The following is a 21,103-nucleotide window of genomic DNA, read 5'->3' as shown; positions in this document are numbered from 1 at the left end:
GGGGGCATTGCCGGGGGTTGTGATTCGGTGGGGGTGGGTTCAGGGAGAGGGCGGCGGGCGGGTAGGGATGGAAGTGGTGGGCTGGAGGGACTCTCGGCGATGGGAGTGGGGAGGTTGTTGTTGGTGTTGCTGTTGTCTTGCTGCTGGTCGTCGTCGTGGTGCTTCTGCCACTCTCCGCGGAGGAGTCTGCGTTCTTGCTCGAGGGAAGAGAGATCGTAGCTGGGCTTGGGGGGCACAGGGACCGGACGCGGGCTCCGCGCGGTCTCCGGAGACTTTGCGCGGGTGGCATCATCCCGTTCGCGCTCGTACTGCCGCTCGCGCTCCTTGGCTCGCTCCAGTTCGTGTTCCAGCTGGCGGATGCGATGGCGCTCCTGGGATTCCGACGTCGCGGCGGGTTTGCCGGCCCCGGCGACCATGCTGGCTTGGTACTGGCTGAGAAACTGGCCGTTGAGGCGGCTGTCCTGCGCTTCGCGGCGCTGGAGTCGCTCCTTCTCCAGTCGTGCCTCCGTCTCGCGCTCCTCCTGCTGGCGCTTGTCCTCCTCCTCTTGCCACTGGCGCTGTTGCTGGTCCCAGCGTTGGCGCTCCGCCTCCACCTGCAGGCGCTCCTGTTCGCGCGTCCGCGCCGTCTCTTCCTCCCAGCGACGTTCTTCCTCGAGACGGGCCTGCTCTTCATCGACTTCCTGCTGCTGTTGCCGGCGCCGCTGGTCCTCCAGCTCCTGCCGCCGTTTTCTCTCCTCCTCGTCCCGCCGGCGCTTCTCCTTCTCCGCTAGACTGGGGACGTGGGGCGCGGCGGTGGTGATCTGGCGCCGCGCGCCGAACGCAACACCCTGGTTGCCCTGGCTGGCTCCGCCCATGTAGCCGTATTGGTGGATGTTCCAGGCCGGAGCCGTGCTGTGCTCGTCCGACTTCTTGCTCCAGGTGCTGACAGGCTGCGGAGATCGTGCTGGGCTGGAATGACCCGAATTGCTACCGCCCAGTCCGAGCGACTTAGTGGGGGTATAGGCACCTCCCTGGCTGGACCCCGTCACATGTGGACTGAGCGAGCTGCCCTTGGACTGGGGGCCAATGGCGTGAGGGAATTTGCTAGGCTGGAGAGCGTTGGCCCGTCGACTGAACGAGGTCAGGCATTGAAGCACCTGGGCGGGGTCCTTGGCCTCGTAGAGATCGACAGTCAGGAATACGTCATGCGGGGGCAGGCTGAGAGGTGGCATTTGGCAGGCGCGCAGGAAGTGAGAGATGTTTTCCATCTGCACGAACGGCATGGATGACTGTTTGTATTTGACACCCGGCGAAACGGCGAGGTTTACGAGTCTGTGAGCAGGCTGGCGTTCAGTTTGCGATTCCCATACGGAAGGGAGTTGTCTCTATCGGACGAGAATTCCAGGTCTTACCTGCAAAGAGCCACTCCATCTTTCAGAGCTTCTAGAAGATCTCCTGCTGGGAGTTTGTCATGGAGCACTTCTTCGATCCAGCTGCGGATTTCCGCGGCTGCTTGCGGGGTATAGCGGGACAAGCGCAGATTGCGCAAGTCCTTATCCAGGGATGTGACGGAGGCCATGTTTTGGTTATCACACTCAGCTGTGTTTGCTCACAGATGTTTGAAGCATGTAGAAAGATTCTAGAAGAACCGAAGATGGCGAGTTCGGCGCTGAAATAGGGGTGGAAAGGGGGGGCAGTGTAGGGCTTCTGTTTATATAGTGCCTAACTGCGAGTGGGACGAACCGCGGTACGTCACAGGGGGAGTGGTGGCTTAGGAGAAGACTCGCGGATCGAACGGATGCGAGATTGGAATGGAATGCGAAGGGACCAGTGCAGAATGATTGAGCTAGAGGATTATGTTATGCCAGTCAGCAGAGGAAGAAGAGAGAGAGACACTCTCAGAGCTGATCGATGAGGACGAGGACAGGAAAGTCAAAGTCGAGAAGAGAGTCAGTCAGAAAACGAGGGCAACAGGCGGAATGCGGGAATCTTGGCCTCGTAATACGCCGCCAATACGATCGTTCTCGTACCGCTCGTACCGGCCGGTATGCGCCGATGACGTTCCGGCCGCAATAATAATTAATTATTGCTTGCCATCCCAAATCACTCCCTTCTGAGTGGATGAAATACCGCATCTCATCTTACACACGCCCCCGTTGCTGCCTGACATCTCTGCTCCCAGAAATTTTCTGATTTGCGTCGGGCAAATGAGTCCCATTAACAGTCTCTGGTTCAAGTGGAAGAGCCTGAAATTGCCGTGGCGCACTTCCTTTCTCGTGGGTATGTCCGCTCCATTAAATCGCATCAACACAAAAAGACCCAGTCTAATTCTGACACTCGCATCGCAGGCCATGATCTGAAGGGAAACACCTATTGGGAATTTAAAGATGCCCTGAATGCGAATCGGTATCGTCGCATCGTCAAATGTGACCCTAAAACCCACCTCTCCGATGTCCAAGTCAGCCGTAAGTGCTCCTAAACGTTGGGTCAAGCCTGCAGTGCCACTGTCAACTACTCGCCGGAGTCGAGTCCTAACAAACTGACCTGTTCTTTCGTCTAGCACAATGGCACCAATGGCTTCGATACGTACGAGCGGACCCTCCGTCGATCGCAGAACAGCAACAGGATATCATCCGACAGATCCAACTTAAGGAGTTGGCTCGTCTCGCTGACGAACGATGGGCGAGCAAGGCATCTTATCTCGATAAGCCGAAGACTCAGCAACCCGTCCCTGCTACTCAGACCAGCGACGCTACATTGAACCCTCCGAGGGAAGAGGCGCAGGCAACGAAGGCTACCCCTACTGGTCCTCGGAACGAGAAGGAGAAACCAGCTGCAAAACAGGACCCTTGGGCAAAGGCCGCCAGTGGACCTGGTGAGAAGTGGCAGCCGGATTCTTGGAATCCGACCTCTTCCCAGAGATGAGCTGGTTTATTGCTTTGATAAAGTTCGACCTCAATCGCCAAAACGTCGATTGCTACCCCAAGTTGCGTACATGATGCGAATCAGGCTACTAGACTAGCCGTTTATCCTCCAAAGCTGCTGAAATCCTGGATGACCGTCTAGATGTTTGCAGGATTTACCCTCTCCACTCACTCTACATTTTACTTCGGGGGTCATGAAAATTGATCAGCGTTCCTCAGCAGATCGGGGAGTTGGCGCGCCATGCCGTTGTGTAAGAAGAGGCGCATTAGGCATCAGTCTTGCATAGAGGGGTTTCTGATGCAGGAACATGCGAACACACTGGTGGGAGCTTTGACGGCATTGTATATTACCTACTTGGAGAGTGTACTATAATTATTGTACCAAGCGGAACGAGTCTGTTGCATTCTGCCAGGTATTGCAATGGATTCGATTATCATAATATCTTATCTCGAGTAGTGGAATTGGTAGAAGTGGTAAATCCTTTTGAAAGTACTGGGTCGTCTCAAAATATACAGTTGGCGTCCACAGGCACGGCAAGATCCACCTAGTATTACCCTGCTGGAAATTCTTTGTTTAGCACACAACGAGGTCTTTGGTACCCAGATCGTCATCTAGAACCAGAAAATAAATTGAATTGCCATACCAATAGACAGATCGTGGTTACGGTGATGCAGAGTGGACTGCATAGGTACAGTACAGTCTGCACACTCGCTGACTGCGTTCGGACTTGAGATTTGCCGTGCTGACTCAGGATGACGACAATCCGGCAGACTGGCGAGTGCAATCCCTGTACGCTAAGCCATTCCGGGAACATCCGAAGCCGGGCCGACGAGCAGGCCGGAAGGAGAGGCAACAAAGCCCAAGTCAGGTGCCCGGTGATGACGGAAATCTGACAGTCGAGGTTCGCCTTGTTTCTAATCCCTTTCCTCTGCCCAAGCACTATCATCGGTGCCATTTCTCATCTTTTCCAGACTCTTCTCGACTTGAAATTACGTCGAGCTGCATATGCCTGTTTAAAAAGATATTGTCTGCGAGAACTGCCGACGGGTTTTGCTCATCACCCCTCGCTTCCTCGCCCTTTGCCCCCGCTTCGCCATCACCAACCACTCCCCAACGAAAAGTGGGCATAAGATTCTAGCGCCTGCGCGTCGTTCATCGGTCTCTGCCCCTCACTGAGAATCGATCTGCCGCTCCCTGGGCTCCTCACCTACCGTCAAGATCTTCATTGCTCACCCTCGATACTGAGGAGTACGTTCAGGCACCACGCGTCGCAGTGTTTGATCCTTCGTCACATACTGCGTCTTTGACCTAGTCGCCTCAGAAACCAGTGGTCTACAGTCTTACAGTCTATATGTATCACTCGAAATCATCCATCAAAAACGATCGCATTTTGAAGGAAGGAGGTCTGAAATACTGTCATCTGACTGCATACAATTGGAACGACTGCGCGTGCATGTGTCACAACCTTTACCAATATTGAATTTTGAAGCGAACTCATTAAAAACCAACATGTCTATCAACGTTATCTTTGTTCAGGGCCTTGCCGGCTCTCACTAGGTGAAAATCTTCACCCAGTTTTTGTGCTTCACGATGGACTCCTTCAAAACCATTGGGGGCCTTGGAAGCCACGGTTTGAACGTGAAAAAAACTTTCTTTGTTTACATCCTATAAAGCAACATCTCTGTTCCCAGTCGCCAGTCGCCAAGACAGGTACGGGTGGGATTTAAACCTTGTACGTTTACATCTCATTGTCACAGGACAAACCAGTCCTTTGAGCTACCGGCGCGAAAATTTGGGGAAGCCGGCCAGCATCTGGACACTCATCGCATCGCCATGAGCAGCCAAAACATGAACAGGAAGTCGTGGGAGTCCCTGTCATCGACATTCTCCCAGCTGGAAATTTCCATCTCCCATGACAGCTGCTATGCCTCTGATGAATACTCCGCCCCTGCAAAACCTACCACTGCCGTCCACACTCCTGACGCTCCATCTTTGGTCACCGCGGTAGCGGCGCCTCTTCAGTCGATCTTGAAGCCGATCCTGAAAAGACCATATTCTGAAATTGAAGAAGACGACGAAGAGGCAGAGTCTGGATACGCATCTGAGGAATCCGAATACGGCTATGACAGTTTTGACGAGTCGGATGATGACATGTGTGAAATCTCAGACTGGGATGAAGCTTCTGACATCATGTCTCAATCGGATGGAGAAGAAGACGATGTCGCGTCACTAGACGGCTCGTTCATCGAATTCGGAGCTCATGTTCAGTTTGATGCGAAAATATGTTATATCGAAGCGCCAGAGCTAGAGGACGATGATGAATGTCCTGAGGCCGGATTGACTTGTCACGAGTTGATGGAGATGGCACGAGCGTCTGGTACCCTGCGGCTACAAGAGGGTACAGGTCCTGGAGACCACCCTGATGACTGTGAGGACGACGATAGTCTGATCCTGGAAACCTTGAAGCAGCTCCCGGAAGAGCACCCCGATGATGTTGTTGACCTAGACAAGAGTCTCTTCGTCGCCTACATGAATGGCATCAATGGGCTTACCGACCCACAGTACAAATCTCGTCTTCGAAGCCGCGTTGACGATATCAAGTCTGGTCGTGCACACACGCCATACCTAGATGAGGATGGCACTACTGGTGCGTACATCGATAACGCGCTCAACCACGTTATCGGAGTGTTTCGCAACATCGTCGCCGAGGAGGAATTCAACGAACTTGTTGACCTCAGCCACGTCAAGGGCAGCTCCTCAGGGCCAAGTGGGAGCATCAACCAGAAGCTCTTGACCAAGCTTGAGAATATCCTCTCAGAGAGACTGGCCTCAGATGTCGTCAATATCGGGCCTGACGAGTTGAGCTTCTTCACCAGTGGGCTTGCCTACGCTCTCGACCACTGGAACAGTTACATGACGCGATGAATATGATACGCTGTCCATGAAGAACCACGAAGGGAAACAAAAAACAATAAAAGCCCAAAAAAGATGGCCAAGAGCCCAAAAATGCCCAAAGGGCTCAAAATTGTTGCTATTTCATTTGCTGTGGCCTAAGAATCAAAAGCACTTCGCAAAAGCTTACGAGCGGGGATTATCAGCATTACTGATGATTATGAATCCCCAATTTTCTAATTCCATTTCTCAACGAGAGTGACTTTGTAGACGAGTGGCGATGTACAGTGCAGTACACCACTCATCCAGTAATCAGCAAACACGACTCCTGATCCCGGCAAGATCGCAACGATAATCCGAGGAGAATATACCCCCCGAGAGGGTCGATCTTAGTTGCCACGCATTAAGGCCAAGCCGCCTCCCTGCCGTACTTCAGAGATTTTTCGAAACGCATATTCTGTGGTGCTGGCTATAACACATAGGCATTATACTCACTCAGTAATAACTGCTGGGTATTATGTAGTGCCCTACCGTACACGTCCACCGCCCTCCCCTGCAATATCCCACCATACTGAAACATCTGAAGTATGAGGGTGCCGATGTGATAAATGCCGGGCTAGACCCGGTCGATCACTGAGTGAGTCTTTCGCCAATCGGAAGCATTCGATCCGTGTACTCATGCTGAGTACAAAACACCTATGGAAGATAGTGAACTCAGAGATCTAGACTCTCGATGGTAGGATCCCAGGTGTACCCCGTAACTTAGGTGACTGAGAGAGGAAGAGGGAGGCTCTGGATGCAGGCTGCCCAGTAGATTTAGAAAGATTCGGGGAGTCCGTGCTACATCAGCTCCGGTTGATACAAAGGGCAAATGAGAAGGATGGATGGGTCAATGTCGGGGTTTGGGGACGGTGGGCTTTTTTATGATGTGTACCGCTTGAGGTAACTAACTATTTGCGCTGATGTCAGATCTGGTTGAGCAAATCTAGTGCCGGGGGTGAAGGGAGGGTTGTTGGGTTGTGACTACCGGTATATGAGAAGTAGGTATACCTATGCATATGCTCTATCGGGAATTGAGGGAGGCACTGCAGGGCACCGCTGCATGACGTTTGCAGCGGGAACTTGACACATCCAGTCACATCATATCATACGATCTGAAACTCCTGGCGCTGAGACTTGATCCCTGCCCACGCTAGTTACTAGCATGGGTATCAAGGCCTTCCGGATTCTTGCACTATATGCACTATGAGTACGGAGTACAGTACCTGTACATGCAAACTGCATAGTGGATGGATCACAGCCTCCCTCCGACGCTATTGCACGTATCGCTTAGATCCTACCCCAAAAATCATGGTGCTGGATTATGTCGTGGTTGGCTGGTTGATCGATCATGCATACAGTGTACAGTAAATGAATTGTTGGCTGCCTACTGCTTATTGACAGGGAAAGGCTTATCCGTTGCGGGATTGGGGGTGAGACCATCCATGTTATGTTGGTTAACTAGGTTTCGAGGTTGACGTCGTGTTTCGTTCGTTGGGGTCCATTTATCCATGTCTTGGGGCCGGGCTGGGGGCGCCTTGGTTGGTGGCATCTAGACTTGAACGGCCTTGTATCCGCCCCAGCTCCGGGCTTAGTCCGGTGGTTTATTGCCCTGCCTGCCTGCCCTGTGCTTAGGGTTGGGGCTGCATGTACTGTACTGATGTGTAGGGTTGTCGAGGTCAATGCACGCAGGGAAGGATTTATAGTTGGGATGGAGATAAGGTGGTCTTGGCGGGGTGTTCGCTGGGGTGTGCGTGACGGCCCATATTTATGGGGTTATGAGATTTCATGATAGAGCGCTTAAAAGCACCAATTGCAGGCGCGAGGAATTCTGCGTTGAACCGTCCTGTCGAAAGTTGGGATCTCAAAATTCAGTCGTGTTTTTGTACAATATGTAGCGGGGCAGCCTCATCCCCGGTCGTGGTTGACGGGCCGAAGAAACAATAAGCCTCTCGGATGATGTAATTCGAGATCGTGAGATTACGATCCATGGGTTGCAGTGCAGAAGCTCCGTTAGTATTGTACTGGCTTGTTCCGGTGTTGCTTGTTGCATTTGAGGTCTCCCTACCGGGCTGATTAATCCATCCTACCACCCACGGAGACTGAATATAGCAACACCTAATCTAGGCAAAATCGATAGTATTATTCACGAAACCCAGCCTGGAAAGCCCCCCTCTCAGCTCGTATCATATATTGCGCCCGCCTCCACCGGCAATGGGCCTGGGTTCAAGTTGCACCTCAGCTGAAGAGTGGATTGTTGATACGTTCCCACAATCGTATATTAAATCGGAGTCTGGAACCCAATCATAGACACCCGTCAGCGAGGTGTACCCGATTAACTATGTCTCCTACCCGCTAGCTTGCCCAAAAGAGGCCTACTAATACCGCAGTCCGCACTTTCGATTGAATCGGAACCATTGGTGTGGGAGCACGACATGGTCATGGTGAGCCAGCCTGAACCGCTGGGGAGAAAAACGGAAATGAATCCCTCCCTGATTGGATCCCTGCTGCCAGTTCACCGGTCCCACCGATGCAGAGGAGCAGGGATTCAGGCGATAGTTCGGTGCTTGATTCGTCTCTCCTCGAACCTACTCACAATCCAAGATCGTGGGAGTGATCAGTGACTCGTGAAAAGACCGACAAAAGTGGGAACGGGAAGATGAAATAGAATTTGAAAATTCTCTGGCCCTAGTCTCGAAGGCCGCGTGCGAACGGCAAGAGGTGGGAGGCTGCGAAAGTCAAAGCAGGGGATGCCTGACTCGCAAACCGTAGGAGCACTGTAGCAGATCAAATGTTATTGACTCTAGAGAAGGAAAGTGCTGTCAGGAGCCCATTAGAGGCATCGCAAGCTGATAGACATGGACAATTTGTCAAGGCGTCCTTTTTAACCTTTAATTCTCCCCGCGGGCCACAGCAAAGTCCAGTAGTATATGGGGTATGGAGAAACCAGCATACCAGAGAGGCATGTCCCACGATCATCATCAGTGCACCCACCAGTGATCTCCCTTGTCAGCTTGGAGATCACTGTCCGACTGCGCGGCCTCCTATTCTACTTCGGGTACAGCCAAGGGCCAAGGGAGTGTTCCCGAGTCGAGTGTATTATTCCTGTTTGTCCATGGTTGTGTACCTACCTATGCAGAACATCCCCGGACAACAATTATCCATTTCTTTGGAATGTTGAAACAGCTCCTGTGATGATAGTGGCTTGATTGGTCATGCAAGCCACCGGACAGTGGCCAATGCCATGATTCACAGTAGCAATCAGATTTTGAGTTCCATGGTGCCTGGGCTTGAGACCGATTTCGGGAACCGAAACTTGGAGCGGGATCACGGACGGATTTGGTCCTTGGGGTTAGGTTGAATTTCTAAGAGTATCTCCTCGGTTATATCCGGTAAAAGTACTGGAGTAGTACTACTTGTCACCTGGTCTGAGTGCTTCGGAGGAGGATTCAAATTGCACTTCTTCATGGTCAATCTAACATAATTGAATGCTGTTTCAGAGCGGTTCAGACAATAAAGCATGAGACGGCTCGCTACGAGAGGCGAGAGCAACGAGACAGTGTGAGAGGCTTACATTCCAGTCGGCTTGCAGTAGCGCCCCCTTAACTCCCCCTCGTGCCCCTGCAGTCGGGACGGTATTTCATCCTTAGTGAAAGTGACTAATCCTTTAGGGTTCTTTTCCCTGCCTGCCTGGTGGGGCCTTTTTCACTAGTTCGGCTCTGGCGATCGTCGGTTTTCTTGGGGCTTCGGTGCCTTTTCTTATTTGCTTCTAGTCGCAACCGACTGGCCACTTCTCCTGGATGCTGGTGGCTGATGGTAGGGGTCCGGATGCTGGCCTCTCTTTCTCTCATGCTCAAAGCCTCATGACCATGACCAACCGGACGTTCCAACCATGATTCCGGATGATGCTCGGAAAAACAGACGGCTGATGTTTATCGAAATCGAGGGAGGAACCGTGGAATGATAGGGTGCTGGCCGCTTGTCGGGCGAACTAGTCGCAGTGCTTCGTCCATGGATGGTCGCTCTCCCCGAAACCGATATCTGAGGCCAAGCTGTTCCTGACCCGAGAAGGTCTCACGTCGGTGGCGACCCCGAGGCCAATGTCGATCTTGCCAAAGCCCTCGTGCTTGATGCATTCCGACTCGTGGGGGTCCATCAGACTGATGGTCTGGTTGGAAACTTTAACAAGTCATAAGTCATGAAGAGCTTGCTTTTTCCAGTTACCCCTGCGATGCACAAAGCGGAGAAGCATGGACGGTGTAGAAGATAAGTCAAGTCAGTCAGTCCTTGGTAAGTTACTCGGTACTATGTAGAAAAAGGAAAAAGGGAAATCACTGGCCTATTCTTGCCTTCCGGTTCCAGTTCCAGTTCCTGTGCAGCCAAAGCGTTAAGTCCCCACACCACCCGACAACGATGTTGATTTGCTTCTCTTGACCCTCCGGGTGGAATTGAAGCGGATGATGGGTTCCACCTCTCCTGATTTTGCTAGTCACTTTTTCAGTCCCGCTGCTGCTGTGTCTGTCTGTAAATTGTAAGAATCTCTCGGATCCTAATTTACAGAGACGGTGTAGACGGGGGCTGTCGTCCATTCACATTCGTTGACTGTTGCTGTTGCTATTGCTGCTGCTGTTGCTGCTGCCACTTCTATGTACATACAGTACTGTACATACATACAAACTACTATGTTACTCCTGAACTTTCACCACCTCCCATAAGGTCCTTCATTCATACTCTTTCTCTTCTCTCCCTACTCATCGAACCCCCTCTCTCTTCCTCTCCCACACACACACACACACACTCTCTCTCTCTCTCTCTCGCTCGCTCTCGCCTCCCCCCTCTCTTCTTTCTTTCGCTTTCCCTTTCTACACCTCAGCTCTTCACACTTCTACTCCCTCACGCTTCTCTCCGACCATCCGCTGAATCACCCTCTCCTTAAAACCACAACACCAGCCCTATATCAAAGCATAGTCCAGATCTTCATTGATCGGTTGGATTCCGGTCTCTCGATCTCGATCCCTCCATAACTCAAGTACTGCGACATGAACACTACGTTCTGTTAGTTGGTTCGTTACACGGGTACGTTCTAGCCTCGACCCCATTTTGCGAATGCGTGCGCCTCCCCGCTGGTGCTGCCAGTTTTTGCTTTTTCTTTCTTCTTCTACCCGATCTTCCGTTGTTCTTCATGCTTTAATAATTGCTTTTGCCGCATGCCCTGTGGCTTGACGCAATCTTACGACATCTACCGTTAAGGCAGTACCCAAAAAAGAACAAATCAAGTCGCAAGGCCCCCAATATGGGCTGTGCAACTCATTTCGTATTGTTCAAAGGCTGACCAACTGTCTCTGTCGCGTTTCAGGATATTAAAGTCCCCTTCATTCGCTCCTGAGCTTGCTGGACACCTCGAATAATAATTCACCCCGCTCCCGTCTTCTTTGTTCGATCTGCGATCTTCAGGCCGACCTCTTTGCGACTGTATGTGATCCTCGCATTACGACCATGCAGCACAGCAAAGGACCCGATTCTCCGGAGATGGGGAGGACGGTCTCGCGCTCGCGCAGCACCAGTATTTCCAGCGACTCCCAACTCCCCCGAGCCCACCTGCTCGCCCCCACAGTAGTTACACCAGCGCCTACTTTTATCGCCTCTTCCGCTGCAGCCCAGATTATCACCACAGACCAGGAATTTAATGCGGCCGACTTTGTTCCCGATGAAGATGGACCGGGCTCTCCTGCCAGTGCTTTTGTGACTCGCGAGGCTCTGTCAGCCCTCAACGGTTTCCTTGACTACCTTCTATTTGATATCCTAGCTGCAGCAAAATCAACACAGTTGGCCTGCATCCGACCAGCGGTGGCGGACGTCCTAAAGCCCCGTCTCGCCAAGGAAGTGGTAGAGGCAGCGGATGATGAGCTGAGTGAGGTCTTGGGTGGCCCGGAAGACGAGCAACTCGAGTTCCGTGGCGGTCAGACCCCTGGCGGTGAATTCGACCTGATTCGTTCGTGGAAGCTCACTCGCCTGCGATGTATGGTTTACACGCGACTGGGGGACATGGAAGAGGACGAGGAGGAAGAGCATATCGCACGGGAAGGCCTAGCCGATGAAGACGGCGTCCCGCGAAGACTGGCTAGTCACGTAGGGAATATCACACCCGCCGCCGCCATTTTCTTGACTTCGATTATCGAGCATTTGGGCGAACAAGCATTGATCATCGCGGGTGAGACAGCTCGGTCACGATTGTCGACCAAGCTCGAGCAAGATTCTGAAGAATCTATGGAGACTGGTATCAATCGCGCAAGTATGGATCGACTGGTTGTGGAGGACCATGACATGGAGAAGTTGGCCTTGAATCCGACTTTGGGCCGACTCTGGCGAACATGGCGCAAACGCGTCCGGGGGTCCAACCTGTCGCGGGCAGTTTCACGAGAATCAATGCGCCGCCGCCATAGCGTGTTCACCACTACCGGCAGTAGGAAGAGCAGCGTTTTCACCGCAGATGAATTCTCCGTCCGTTCGGCAACCTCACCAGTCCCCGAAACACCAAAAGATGTCGACCCAACCTTGGTACCCTTGCCGCTTAATGACCACGATATCCAGGAAATCGAGGTCCCTGGTTATCTGCCAGAGCTTGAGACCGGCGAGATCCAGACCATGCAGGCTGTAGTAGCCCACAAAGTTCGTCCCCATAGTCTTATGGTACTCACCCTGCCTTCCCCGAGATCACCATCATCGAACGGCAACTCGCCCCTTACCCCTAAGCTACAGACCGTGACAATCACCCGTCATGCTCGATCAAGATCGTTGCCCAACGCTGGACCCGGGGAGGAGACACCGGAACCTGAGCAGTTTCCAGAGCGACCGTCACCGACTGCGTCCGAGGAGCGGCGGCGCTTGGAGACAATGTACGAACATGATGAAGATGACGAGCGGAATGCCGACCAGGAACACAAGGAGGAAACTATTGAACTCGTGAATCAAGTAGACCAAGAGACAAACGCAGTGCCGGAGACGACCACTGTTCTAGCCACCTCTGCTGTCGCCCACGAGGTGATCACTCCGGTGTCCCCAACGTCACCGATCGAGACAGAACTCGAGGGTCAAGGGGCACGTGCAAGACCAAGATTGGCCTCAGCGCAGCGACCACGGCCAAAAACGATGCGAGAATCATCGATTTACGAAGAGCGGTCACCACCTGCTACTCCTGTTTTGGTGGAGGAACAATTTGGGTCAACGGTCGAAGAAGACGCACCGCAGACGCAAGGGGCTGACTCCGCCTCGGTAGCGCCCGCTGTCGATCTCGACGAGTTATCATCCGAGGAGTCTGTAGCCCCTCCTACAACTCGATCTTCGACTGATGACGGCTATTCGTACAAGGCCTCCAGGCCCCTTTCTACCTCTGGTGATAGCGCCTCCTCTGACGTCTCGCGGAGACTACCCAAATCTAGCCCCCTCTCCCACGGTACCGATCATCGCTACGGGCGGTCCAGCCCTGGAATCTCGTCTGTGAAATCCGGCATTGAGCGTGCCGCCGTTCAAAGACTGTCAGGGCGACCAACCACCTCGGTGGCATCTTCAAGCTCTTCCAAACCGCGCCGCTCGGACAGTTTCGGCAGCAGCCGCGAGAGGCGTCCTGTGACGTCCGGCACATCATCCGCTTCAAGCAAGCTGAAAGGCCTGATTGTTCGTACAGGGGATTCCAACTCTTTGCGCCTGCGAAACTCGTCTGAGATAAGCAGGGTGTCAACTCAGGAGTCAGCTTTCGATGACACCACCGGCTTAGATGAGCTTATCCGTAGCGAAGAAACTCTACATTTCACACTGACTCCTAGGAACATGAGAGAAATGGAGGTACGTCTGGAGCCCCTCAACCCCGAAGTCGTCAAGGAATGCCACTAATTGTCAAACCAGCTGCCTGATTCACCCAGATGGCGAGCCCAGCAGACCACCTCGTCCGAACCGGATATCGCGCGACCAAGAACATCTCACGCATCTTCCAAGAGCATCATGGACCTTGCTCCAATGTCCAAGTGCAAATCATCGGACCAACCAAAATACACCCCGATCGTGGTTCCTTCTGTGCTCCCACCGCAGCCCACCACCGAGCCAAGTATCGTATCGCCGACATCCATCAATTCTACTGGATCAGGTACTCCTACGATCACTGGATTTGACAAAAGCGGTTCTGGCAAGCCATCAAGCGTGCGCCGCGTTTCTGATGCGACAGATGTCTCACGCAGGGTCTCCAGACCAGCGAGTGCTTCAGCTCGTAACAGCAGTGCACGTTTGCAAGCACGCCCTGCTGTGGCCCCCAAAGGAGATCAGACCTCCGATTTGATTGATTTTATTCGCGAGGGACCGCCTACTCCCGGAGCTCACCGGATCTCACGTGCGGTGGCGCCATTCCGCGATACTATGGACTCAGACGAATTGCAGGCTCTAGAGTCGGGGCGTCCGAGTATGCAAGGATCGCTGACGGCAAATACACTAACTTCCGTTGGCTCCCACACCGGTCTTCTGGAGACAGGTCTTCGGTCAAGCACTCCCACCACATATAGCAAGGAGATATCAGAAGATATTCGACCGAAACGAACGCAGCGTCGCGTTCGAGACCCCTATGCAATTGACTCGGATGATGACGACCTTGAAGACCTTCTCGAACCCGCGAAACCAAAGCGCGATGAGGAGAGTCTGATGGATTTCCTGCGAAACGTACCACCCCCTGCGTCTGCAGCTCCCCCGCAACCTTTGACCACGAATATGGGTACTCGGCGTGGCTCGTCTGCTGGCTTTGCTGGTGCTTCATCTGTGAAGACCCTGCTCTCTCGGACCACGGCTACCGAAAAGAACGTCCTCGCACAACCTTCAAGGAGCTCCCTCCGCCAGACGCCTGACAGTTATATGACTGGGGCAAACAACAACTATACGACTAAATCTGGTGGATCCATGAATGCTGCCTACGGCTTACCGTCTGTTTCTCAGAGGCAAACCGAGACTAGTGCGCTAGCCGACTTTCTGAAGAATACTGGCCCTCCTGAGCCTCCAGTGACCAGACCTACGCAAACCGCTCCCCCAACTAAGCCGAAGGAATCAGGCTTCTCGCGCCTTTTCGCACGTCGAAAGAAGATCGAGGTCTGATTCATGCCACCGTGACTTTCTCTTTCTTTGATCACAGCTGTTGTTTTCTCTGCGGCCCTGAACACGACATGCTATCACTGGCAAATGACCTGTCTTTCCGAGCGTTGTGACTTTTGATGATGATACCTCTACCTTCAATCTTTACCATTCCCTGTCCATAATGACACTATTTCTTACATTGGAACTGTTACTCGTTCTATCTTTTCACATTTCCATACCCTCGTTGGCCATGTTCTATTCGAACAATACCACCCCTCGTTTGCAGCGATTCTCTTTTCTTTCTTGGTTGATTCCCCCAAAGTCTCATCTTTTCTTTTTCTTTTCTGTCAGTGACCCCAACAACCACTAATTTCAATTCAAAAATCATGCGATCTGGGATCTACGTCCTATGGTGTCACTTCTGGTTCCTCGAAGCATCTTTACATCCTACTTTGTATGGAGGATTGGGCTCCTGTGCCGATATTGTACATAGCAACACAATCTAGCTGTCTGACGCAAAATGATAGTGTCTACGACCAAAGATTAGGGCTTTTGTGTACAGTCACTGCTTGTAGCCATGAGTCATGAGCCATGTCGCATATAGTGTAAGTATGATGTTGCAGCCAATAGCTGATGGTAGGCGTTGTTGTTCCAACCTGAAACGGGAAGGGGGGGCGATAACCGGATCAATGTTATGCCGGCCTTGCCCGATCCCCTGGAGCGCGGCGTGGCATCAATAATACTGGCCGCTTCCGAGCTTCGTTGTCAATTTCCTAGACCTTACTGTCGGCTGCTGCGACAATCGCCGTTAACAATGGCGGCAACTCACTTTACGATGAGGTCTCTCCTCGGCCTTCTATTCCTTCTCTTTGTTCAACTCTCTACCGCCCTCAAGTTTGACCTGTCTGCCGTCAGTGGAAAGAATGAACGCTGTATCCGCAACTTCGTCTTCAAGGACCAGCTGGTCGTAGTCACTGCCATTGTCAGCGGCAACAAGGGTGACGGACAAGTGGTCAACATGCACGTACGTGGCAATAATTCCAGAGCTATATTTTCGACGTCGGTCGAGCAAAGCGTCGAACCCGTCGTGATTCTCGAGTGATCTACGAAGGATTGGGGTCGGGACAATCAATCAGCTAACTATATATGCTGGGCATAGATCAAGGATGCCCTGGGCAATGAGCACGGTCGTCCCAAGGACATTGCTGGAGAGACTCGCCAGGCCTTCACTGCCCCTGCCGACACTGCCTTCGATGTTTGCTTCGACAACCAGCTGACCACTCGCCGTACGTCTCACCTTGCTCTCCCTTCAAGACTTCCGAAAGAACGTACCCAGTGGAATCCATAGCTAACCATCATCTGGGTGTGATCGCACAGACGCTATTCCCAACCCTTACAAGTCGATCGAGCTCGACGTCGAGATCGGTGCCGACGCCCGCGACTGGTCCAGCATCCAGGTTCAGGAGAAGCTCAAGCCCGTCGAGACCGACCTCCGTCGCATCGAGGAGATGGTCGCGGAGATCGTTAGCGAGATGGAATACCTGCGCGCCCGTGAGCAGAAGCTGCGCGACACCAACGAGAGCACGAACGAGCGTGTCAAGTGGTTCGCTTTCGGCACTATGGGCATGTTGGTTGGGTTGGGCGCTTGGCAGGTGGTCTATCTGCGGGCCTACTTCCGGTATGTTCCTTTCTCGTTTCTCTTGCCTGATTACGTATCTGGTGATCTAGATTTGGGTCAAGGTTTGGCTAATCCTTCCAATTCTCTTTGCATACAGATCCAAGCACCTTATCTAGATTTCTTTCTTTGTAGCTTGGGATGTATTTTGTGTGGATGGAGGAGGTTACAGGTTGATGCTTCTCTACTTGTCATGACCAATATATGGACTTTCTTCCAATTGCATTTATATTCAACTTTTTGATTGTTTGTAGTCTATGCCGGCCGTGGTGGGCGAGTCGCACTTGGTGATCATCAAAGTAGACATGACACTTAGCACCCAAACCCACTAGATTCAGCGAATAGGATATCATTTTTCTCCGACAACTCCAACAGTTTCCCAATTCAAAGAGAGTCCTCGACTGAAGTCATGATAGCATCATTGGGCAGAGGCGAAAGCTGCCACTTTTCGAAATCGGCAGGTCGCGGTTGGTTGCGTCGTGCCGTGCAAACACAACAAACAGGTGTATCTGCGGATGATGTCAACCCGGTCTTTATTCGCCGGATCACTAGCTCTATTACCGACGGCCTTCCCCAGAGTCCGATCGAAAAATCGTTATCCTCACGACTTTTCCTTTGCCCCTAGTAACTTATTCGGGGTACTGACACACAGACACGATGTCCGCAACCAGACTTGTCCATCGCTTTGTGCGGCCATCCGCCTCTTCCCTCTCGTTCACCACGACGGCCACTTTTGCCCGTCGCTCTTTCGGCAACTCGGCTGTTCGCCTCAACGGCGATGGAGCTGTGAAGGATCGCGCTCCCTCGACCGCGCCCCAGCACCGAGAGAACGAGATCAACAAGCCCCACAATCCCAATGTCCCCAACACGACCTCCACGATGACCAAGGACTTCCCCAAGGTGGGCGCCAAGTCTGCGCCGCCGGACCTCGTGGGCGCCGTCGACCCGAACTACAAGCCGGCGGACCCGTACCCCGGCAAGGTTGAGCATTTCACCGGCGGGCGCGAGGAGACTGGGGCGCAGAAGCCGGAGCTGGGAGTCGGAGAGATGGAGGGTATCACCTTCCGGGTTGAGCCTCTCCGCCGCTCGGGAGAGGATGTAACGACCATGCGCGCGCGGTTGTTGTGTATGTCTTCCCTTTCCTCGCTATTGGCATCACTATCTATATTACCCCTCGTGCGAGATGATTCTGCTCTTCATGCCGCTTGTCGAATTCACAGGAACGTACGGGAGAGAAACGTTCACTAATCGTCTTTGGATGAAACAGATCAGAGCAGAAAGCGCGGCATCCTCGAGTCCGACCTACTGCTGTCGACCTTCGCCGACGTCTACCTGGGCAAGATGGACCAGGCACAGCTGCAGGAATACGACCGCTTCCTCGACGAGAACGACTGGGACATCTACTACTGGGCTACGCAGGATCCCCCGGCCGATGGCGGCGAGCAGTCCCCTTCCTCCACGGCCCAGGGGGCCCAGGATACCGTCACCGAGACTTGGAAGCAGACTGGGGCCAAGAGCGGCGAGTGGGCGCAGACCGTGGGCGCCTACAAGGCTGCATACCGGCCCGTGCCGTCGCGATGGAAGGAGTCGAAGGTGCTGGAGCTGCTGCGGGCGCATGTGCGCGACAACAGCGCCACGGGCTTTCATGCGGCGAAGAGTAAGAAGACGGGGGGTGCTGGGTTGGGTCGCATGCCTAATGTGCAGGTGTTTAACTAGAGCGGAGGGGAGAGAAGCGAAAAGGTAAAAGGGGTCTCGATGGTCGTTGATGTCGCGCGTGTACAATATAAAGGAAGGGGCTGTAAGACTGAAATTTCGAGCATGTATTCTACATTTACGACGCGTTTTCTGCAAGTTCATAGTGGAGAGTTGAACACTGCATGTAGACAGTAGACTGGACTGGACTGAACCGAGGAATGTTGGAGACCGGGGTAGATCGATCGTCGGGCGGAGCATACATAAAAGAGTTATGTCAAGTCCGAGTCAGCAGTGTAGCCCACGTGACTCGCTTGTCCTGGCTTAGGGTTGGGCGAGGCGCACAACAACCAGTCGGGCGGGCACGCTAGTTAGGGCTCAGGCGGGCACGCTGTCTCCTCCATCCTCGAAACAGTTGCTGTGCATTTTTACTTCCCAGCCCAGAGTCAAGGACAATTGCTCCGCCCGCGTTCATCCCTCTCTCCTCATCGTCACCCAGACTCCAACATGGCTGAGCAACTGGTCCTCCGCGGCACCCTCGAGGGTCACAATGGCTGGGTTACCTCCCTGGCTACCTCCCTGGAGAAGTAAGGGCACACCAAACACACATACCGAAAAAATACCACACAACCCCAATCGAAGTGCGATTTTCGTTTGCGAATCTGCGAGGAATGGTGCAGGGCGATGGAACAATTCTATATATGCTGCGCCCCCAAAAAGCCAAGATAAGAAGAACGGATGTTTGGAGTGGTATATATAGGTTGTTTGATTGTCTGCAGCAGGAATCATGAAATGATGGCAACAAAATCGCACTAGGTTGAGAGAAAAAAAAAATGATAGTTGATATGGACAACATGAGTTCTGACATTTTCTTGTTCTTGTGACTTCTAGCCCCAACATGCTGCTCTCCGCCAGTCGCGACAAGACCCTGATCATCTGGAACCTTACTCGCGATGAGCAGGCCTACGGTTACCCCAAGCGCAGCCTTGAGGGCCACTCTCACATCGTCTCTGACTGTGTATGCTACCGATCTCCGTTCCATCCTCCAGCCATCCGTGTCCAACCCGAAGGCCAAGCGATGCCACTTCGGGCTGTTTGGGATTAAGGAAAGGGCCAAGAAAGAAGGAAAGAAGGAATGATGGGCTGACCGTGTGCGGGCTTCGTTTGTATAGGTGATCTCCTCCGACGGTGCCTACGCTCTGTCTTCCTCCTGGGACAAGACCCTCCGCCTGTGGGAGCTCTCCACTGGTGAGACCACCCGCAAGTTCGTCGGCCACACCAACGACGTCCTCTCCGTCTCCTTCTCTGCCGACAACCGTCAGATTGTCTCCGCTTCCCGTGACCGCTCCATCAAGCTCTGGAACACCCTCGGTGACTGCAAGTTCACCATCACCGACAAGGGTCACTCCGAGTGGGTCTCCTGCGTTCGCTTCAGCCCCAACCCCCAGAACCCCGTCATCGTCTCCGCCGGTTGGGACAAGCTCGTCAAGGTACGTTCTGTTGCTCGGTTCGCGTCCGTTATCTTTCTTCGATTCGTCCAGAGGATGTTTGCATATCTACGTATTTGCTACTTCAGAGCCTTCTGGCCATGAGACAAACAATCACCCAATGCCTGATGGACAATCGACATGTATTTGCTTTTTTGTGCCTGCGAGAATGGTGGAATTCGAAATTCGGATCCAGCCAATGCTTGGTTTTCTAATTCCAGAAACTAACCCGCAAATTGTTAAATAGGTTTGGGAGCTCGCTTCCTGCCGTCTCCAGACCGATCACATCGGTCACACCGGTTACATCAACACCGTTACCATCTCCCCCGATGGATCCCTCTGCGCCTCCGGTGGCAAGGACGGTACCACCATGCTCTGGGATCTCAACGAGTCCAAGCACCTCTACTCCCTCCAGGCCGGTGACGAGATCCACGCCCTCGTCTTCTCCCCCAACCGCTACTGGCTCTGCGCTGCTACCGCCAGCAGCATCACCATCTTCGACCTCGAGAAGAAGAGCAAGGTTGACGAGCTCAAGCCCGAGTTCATCGAGAAGGGCAAGAAGAGCCGCGAGCCCGAGTGCATCAGCTTGGCCTGGAGCGCTGATGGCCAGACTCTGTTCGCTGGTTACACTGACAACAAGATCCGTGCCTGGGGTGTCATGTCGCGGGCATAAATGTGCTCAACCCACCTTTTTAAATCTTAATTAGGATCTTGGCGGGGCGGAAAAGTGTGAGAGGAGAGAGAGAGAGACAATATCAACTTGAACTCATGTTTGTTATTTTTTTTTCTTTTTTTTCCCAAGATCAAAAATAAAAAAGGGCAGGCATTGGTTTGGGATGTATGAGCCATGAGCAAATGATAAAAAAAGCACTCTGGGTTTTTCCTTTCCGCCTGGTGTTTCCAACTCTCAGCCACTCACCCAATTCACCCTACCCTCTATACCCATCCCGTTCATTCGGGCTTCTTTCCCCGGGTTATCGTTTCTCTCTCTTCAGCATGTCTACCTCTTACGCAATTCGTGGCTCTCAAAAAACCCGACGAATTGGTTGGGTATCTTCTGAAGTGATGGGATGTGGATTGTTCGAATACCATTCAAAAGACGTTAAAAAACTTATATCTCTGCCCCCTCCACACACCGCCTGAAGTAATTGGTGTCGTAGTGTTCTAGACTTCATGTATCAGTTCGTACCTCGATGAAGTCATGGTCTAGTCCGCTAGAGCAATACTTCTAGGTCATCGAGTGGACTTCGGCCTACTGTCTAGATCGCTGCACGCCTATTTCGAGCGCCACTACGCACTTGCTAAA

The 21,103-nt window shown here is 52.8% G+C and overlaps 7 protein-coding genes across 7 annotated transcripts; 5 read left to right on the top strand and 2 right to left on the bottom strand.

Moving 5' to 3' along the window:
* Nucleotides 1-416: 416 nt before the first annotated feature.
* Nucleotides 417-1,902, bottom strand: BO82DRAFT_323279 (uncharacterized protein; the record flags this gene model as incomplete). The annotated part of the gene is made up of 2 exons (XM_025632792.1): nt 1,392-1,902; nt 417-1,311 (listed from the first exon to the last, which is right to left on the bottom strand). Coding segments are annotated over exons 1-2 (1,062 nt in total), but the record flags the coding sequence as incomplete, so codon positions are not given.
* Nucleotides 1,903-2,186: 284 nt separating this feature from the next.
* BO82DRAFT_387766 (uncharacterized protein) lies at nt 2,187-3,240 on the top strand (the record flags this gene model as incomplete). The annotated part of the gene is made up of 3 exons (XM_025638337.1): nt 2,187-2,259; nt 2,328-2,444; nt 2,540-3,240. 3 exons carry the CDS (start codon nt 2,187-2,189, stop codon nt 2,902-2,904), a joined length of 555 nt encoding a protein of 184 aa, XP_025486045.1. The 3' UTR covers nt 2,905-3,240.
* An 81-nt stretch (nt 3,241-3,321) lies between these two features.
* On the bottom strand, nt 3,322-3,568 carry BO82DRAFT_359727 (uncharacterized protein). The gene has a single exon (XM_025636632.1). It carries the CDS (start codon nt 3,513-3,515, stop codon nt 3,348-3,350), a length of 168 nt encoding a protein of 55 aa, XP_025486044.1. The 5' UTR covers nt 3,516-3,568; the 3' UTR covers nt 3,322-3,347.
* A 1,169-nt stretch (nt 3,569-4,737) lies between these two features.
* Nucleotides 4,738-5,829, top strand: BO82DRAFT_297781 (uncharacterized protein; the record flags this gene model as incomplete). The annotated part of the gene is made up of 1 exon (XM_025631962.1): nt 4,738-5,829. The coding sequence occupies one exon, from the start codon at nt 4,738-4,740 to the stop codon at nt 5,827-5,829; it is 1,092 nt and encodes a 363-aa protein (XP_025486043.1).
* Nucleotides 5,830-10,551: 4,722 nt separating this feature from the next.
* Nucleotides 10,552-11,157, top strand: BO82DRAFT_323271 (uncharacterized protein; the record flags this gene model as incomplete). The annotated part of the gene is made up of 1 exon (XM_025632791.1): nt 10,552-11,157. A coding segment is annotated over one exon (308 nt), but the record flags the coding sequence as incomplete, so codon positions are not given.
* A 174-nt stretch (nt 11,158-11,331) lies between these two features.
* Nucleotides 11,332-14,964, top strand: BO82DRAFT_297752 (uncharacterized protein; the record flags this gene model as incomplete). Its single annotated transcript, XM_025631960.1, has 2 exons — nt 11,332-13,677; nt 13,738-14,964. The coding sequence occupies 2 exons, from the start codon at nt 11,332-11,334 to the stop codon at nt 14,962-14,964; spliced, it is 3,573 nt and encodes a 1,190-aa protein (XP_025486041.1).
* An 814-nt stretch (nt 14,965-15,778) lies between these two features.
* BO82DRAFT_379298 (40S ribosomal RACK1 domain-containing protein) lies at nt 15,779-20,470 on the top strand (the record flags this gene model as incomplete). The annotated part of the gene is made up of 10 exons (XM_025637680.1): nt 15,779-15,967; nt 16,103-16,229; nt 16,321-16,621; nt 17,122-17,123; nt 17,403-17,744; nt 17,886-18,322; nt 18,755-18,897; nt 19,202-19,328; nt 19,483-19,800; nt 20,045-20,470. The coding sequence occupies 10 exons, from the start codon at nt 15,779-15,781 to the stop codon at nt 20,468-20,470; spliced, it is 2,412 nt and encodes an 803-aa protein (XP_025486040.1).
* Nucleotides 20,471-21,103: the final 633 nt, after the last annotated feature.

The sequence above is a fragment of the Aspergillus uvarum genome, assembly GCF_003184745.1.
Source record: "Aspergillus uvarum CBS 121591 unplaced genomic scaffold BO82scaffold_103, whole genome shotgun sequence".
NCBI lineage: Eukaryota > Fungi > Ascomycota > Eurotiomycetes > Eurotiales > Aspergillaceae > Aspergillus > Aspergillus uvarum.
Note: the sequence above shows the minus strand (reverse complement) of the source record. Positions and strands in the feature narration are given on the sequence as shown.

Excerpts from the sequence above, each read along its gene's own strand:
- BO82DRAFT_359727 (XM_025636632.1), bottom strand. The coding sequence starts at position 3,515 with ATGACGATCTGGGTACCAAAGACCTCGTTGTGTGCTAAACAAAGAATT.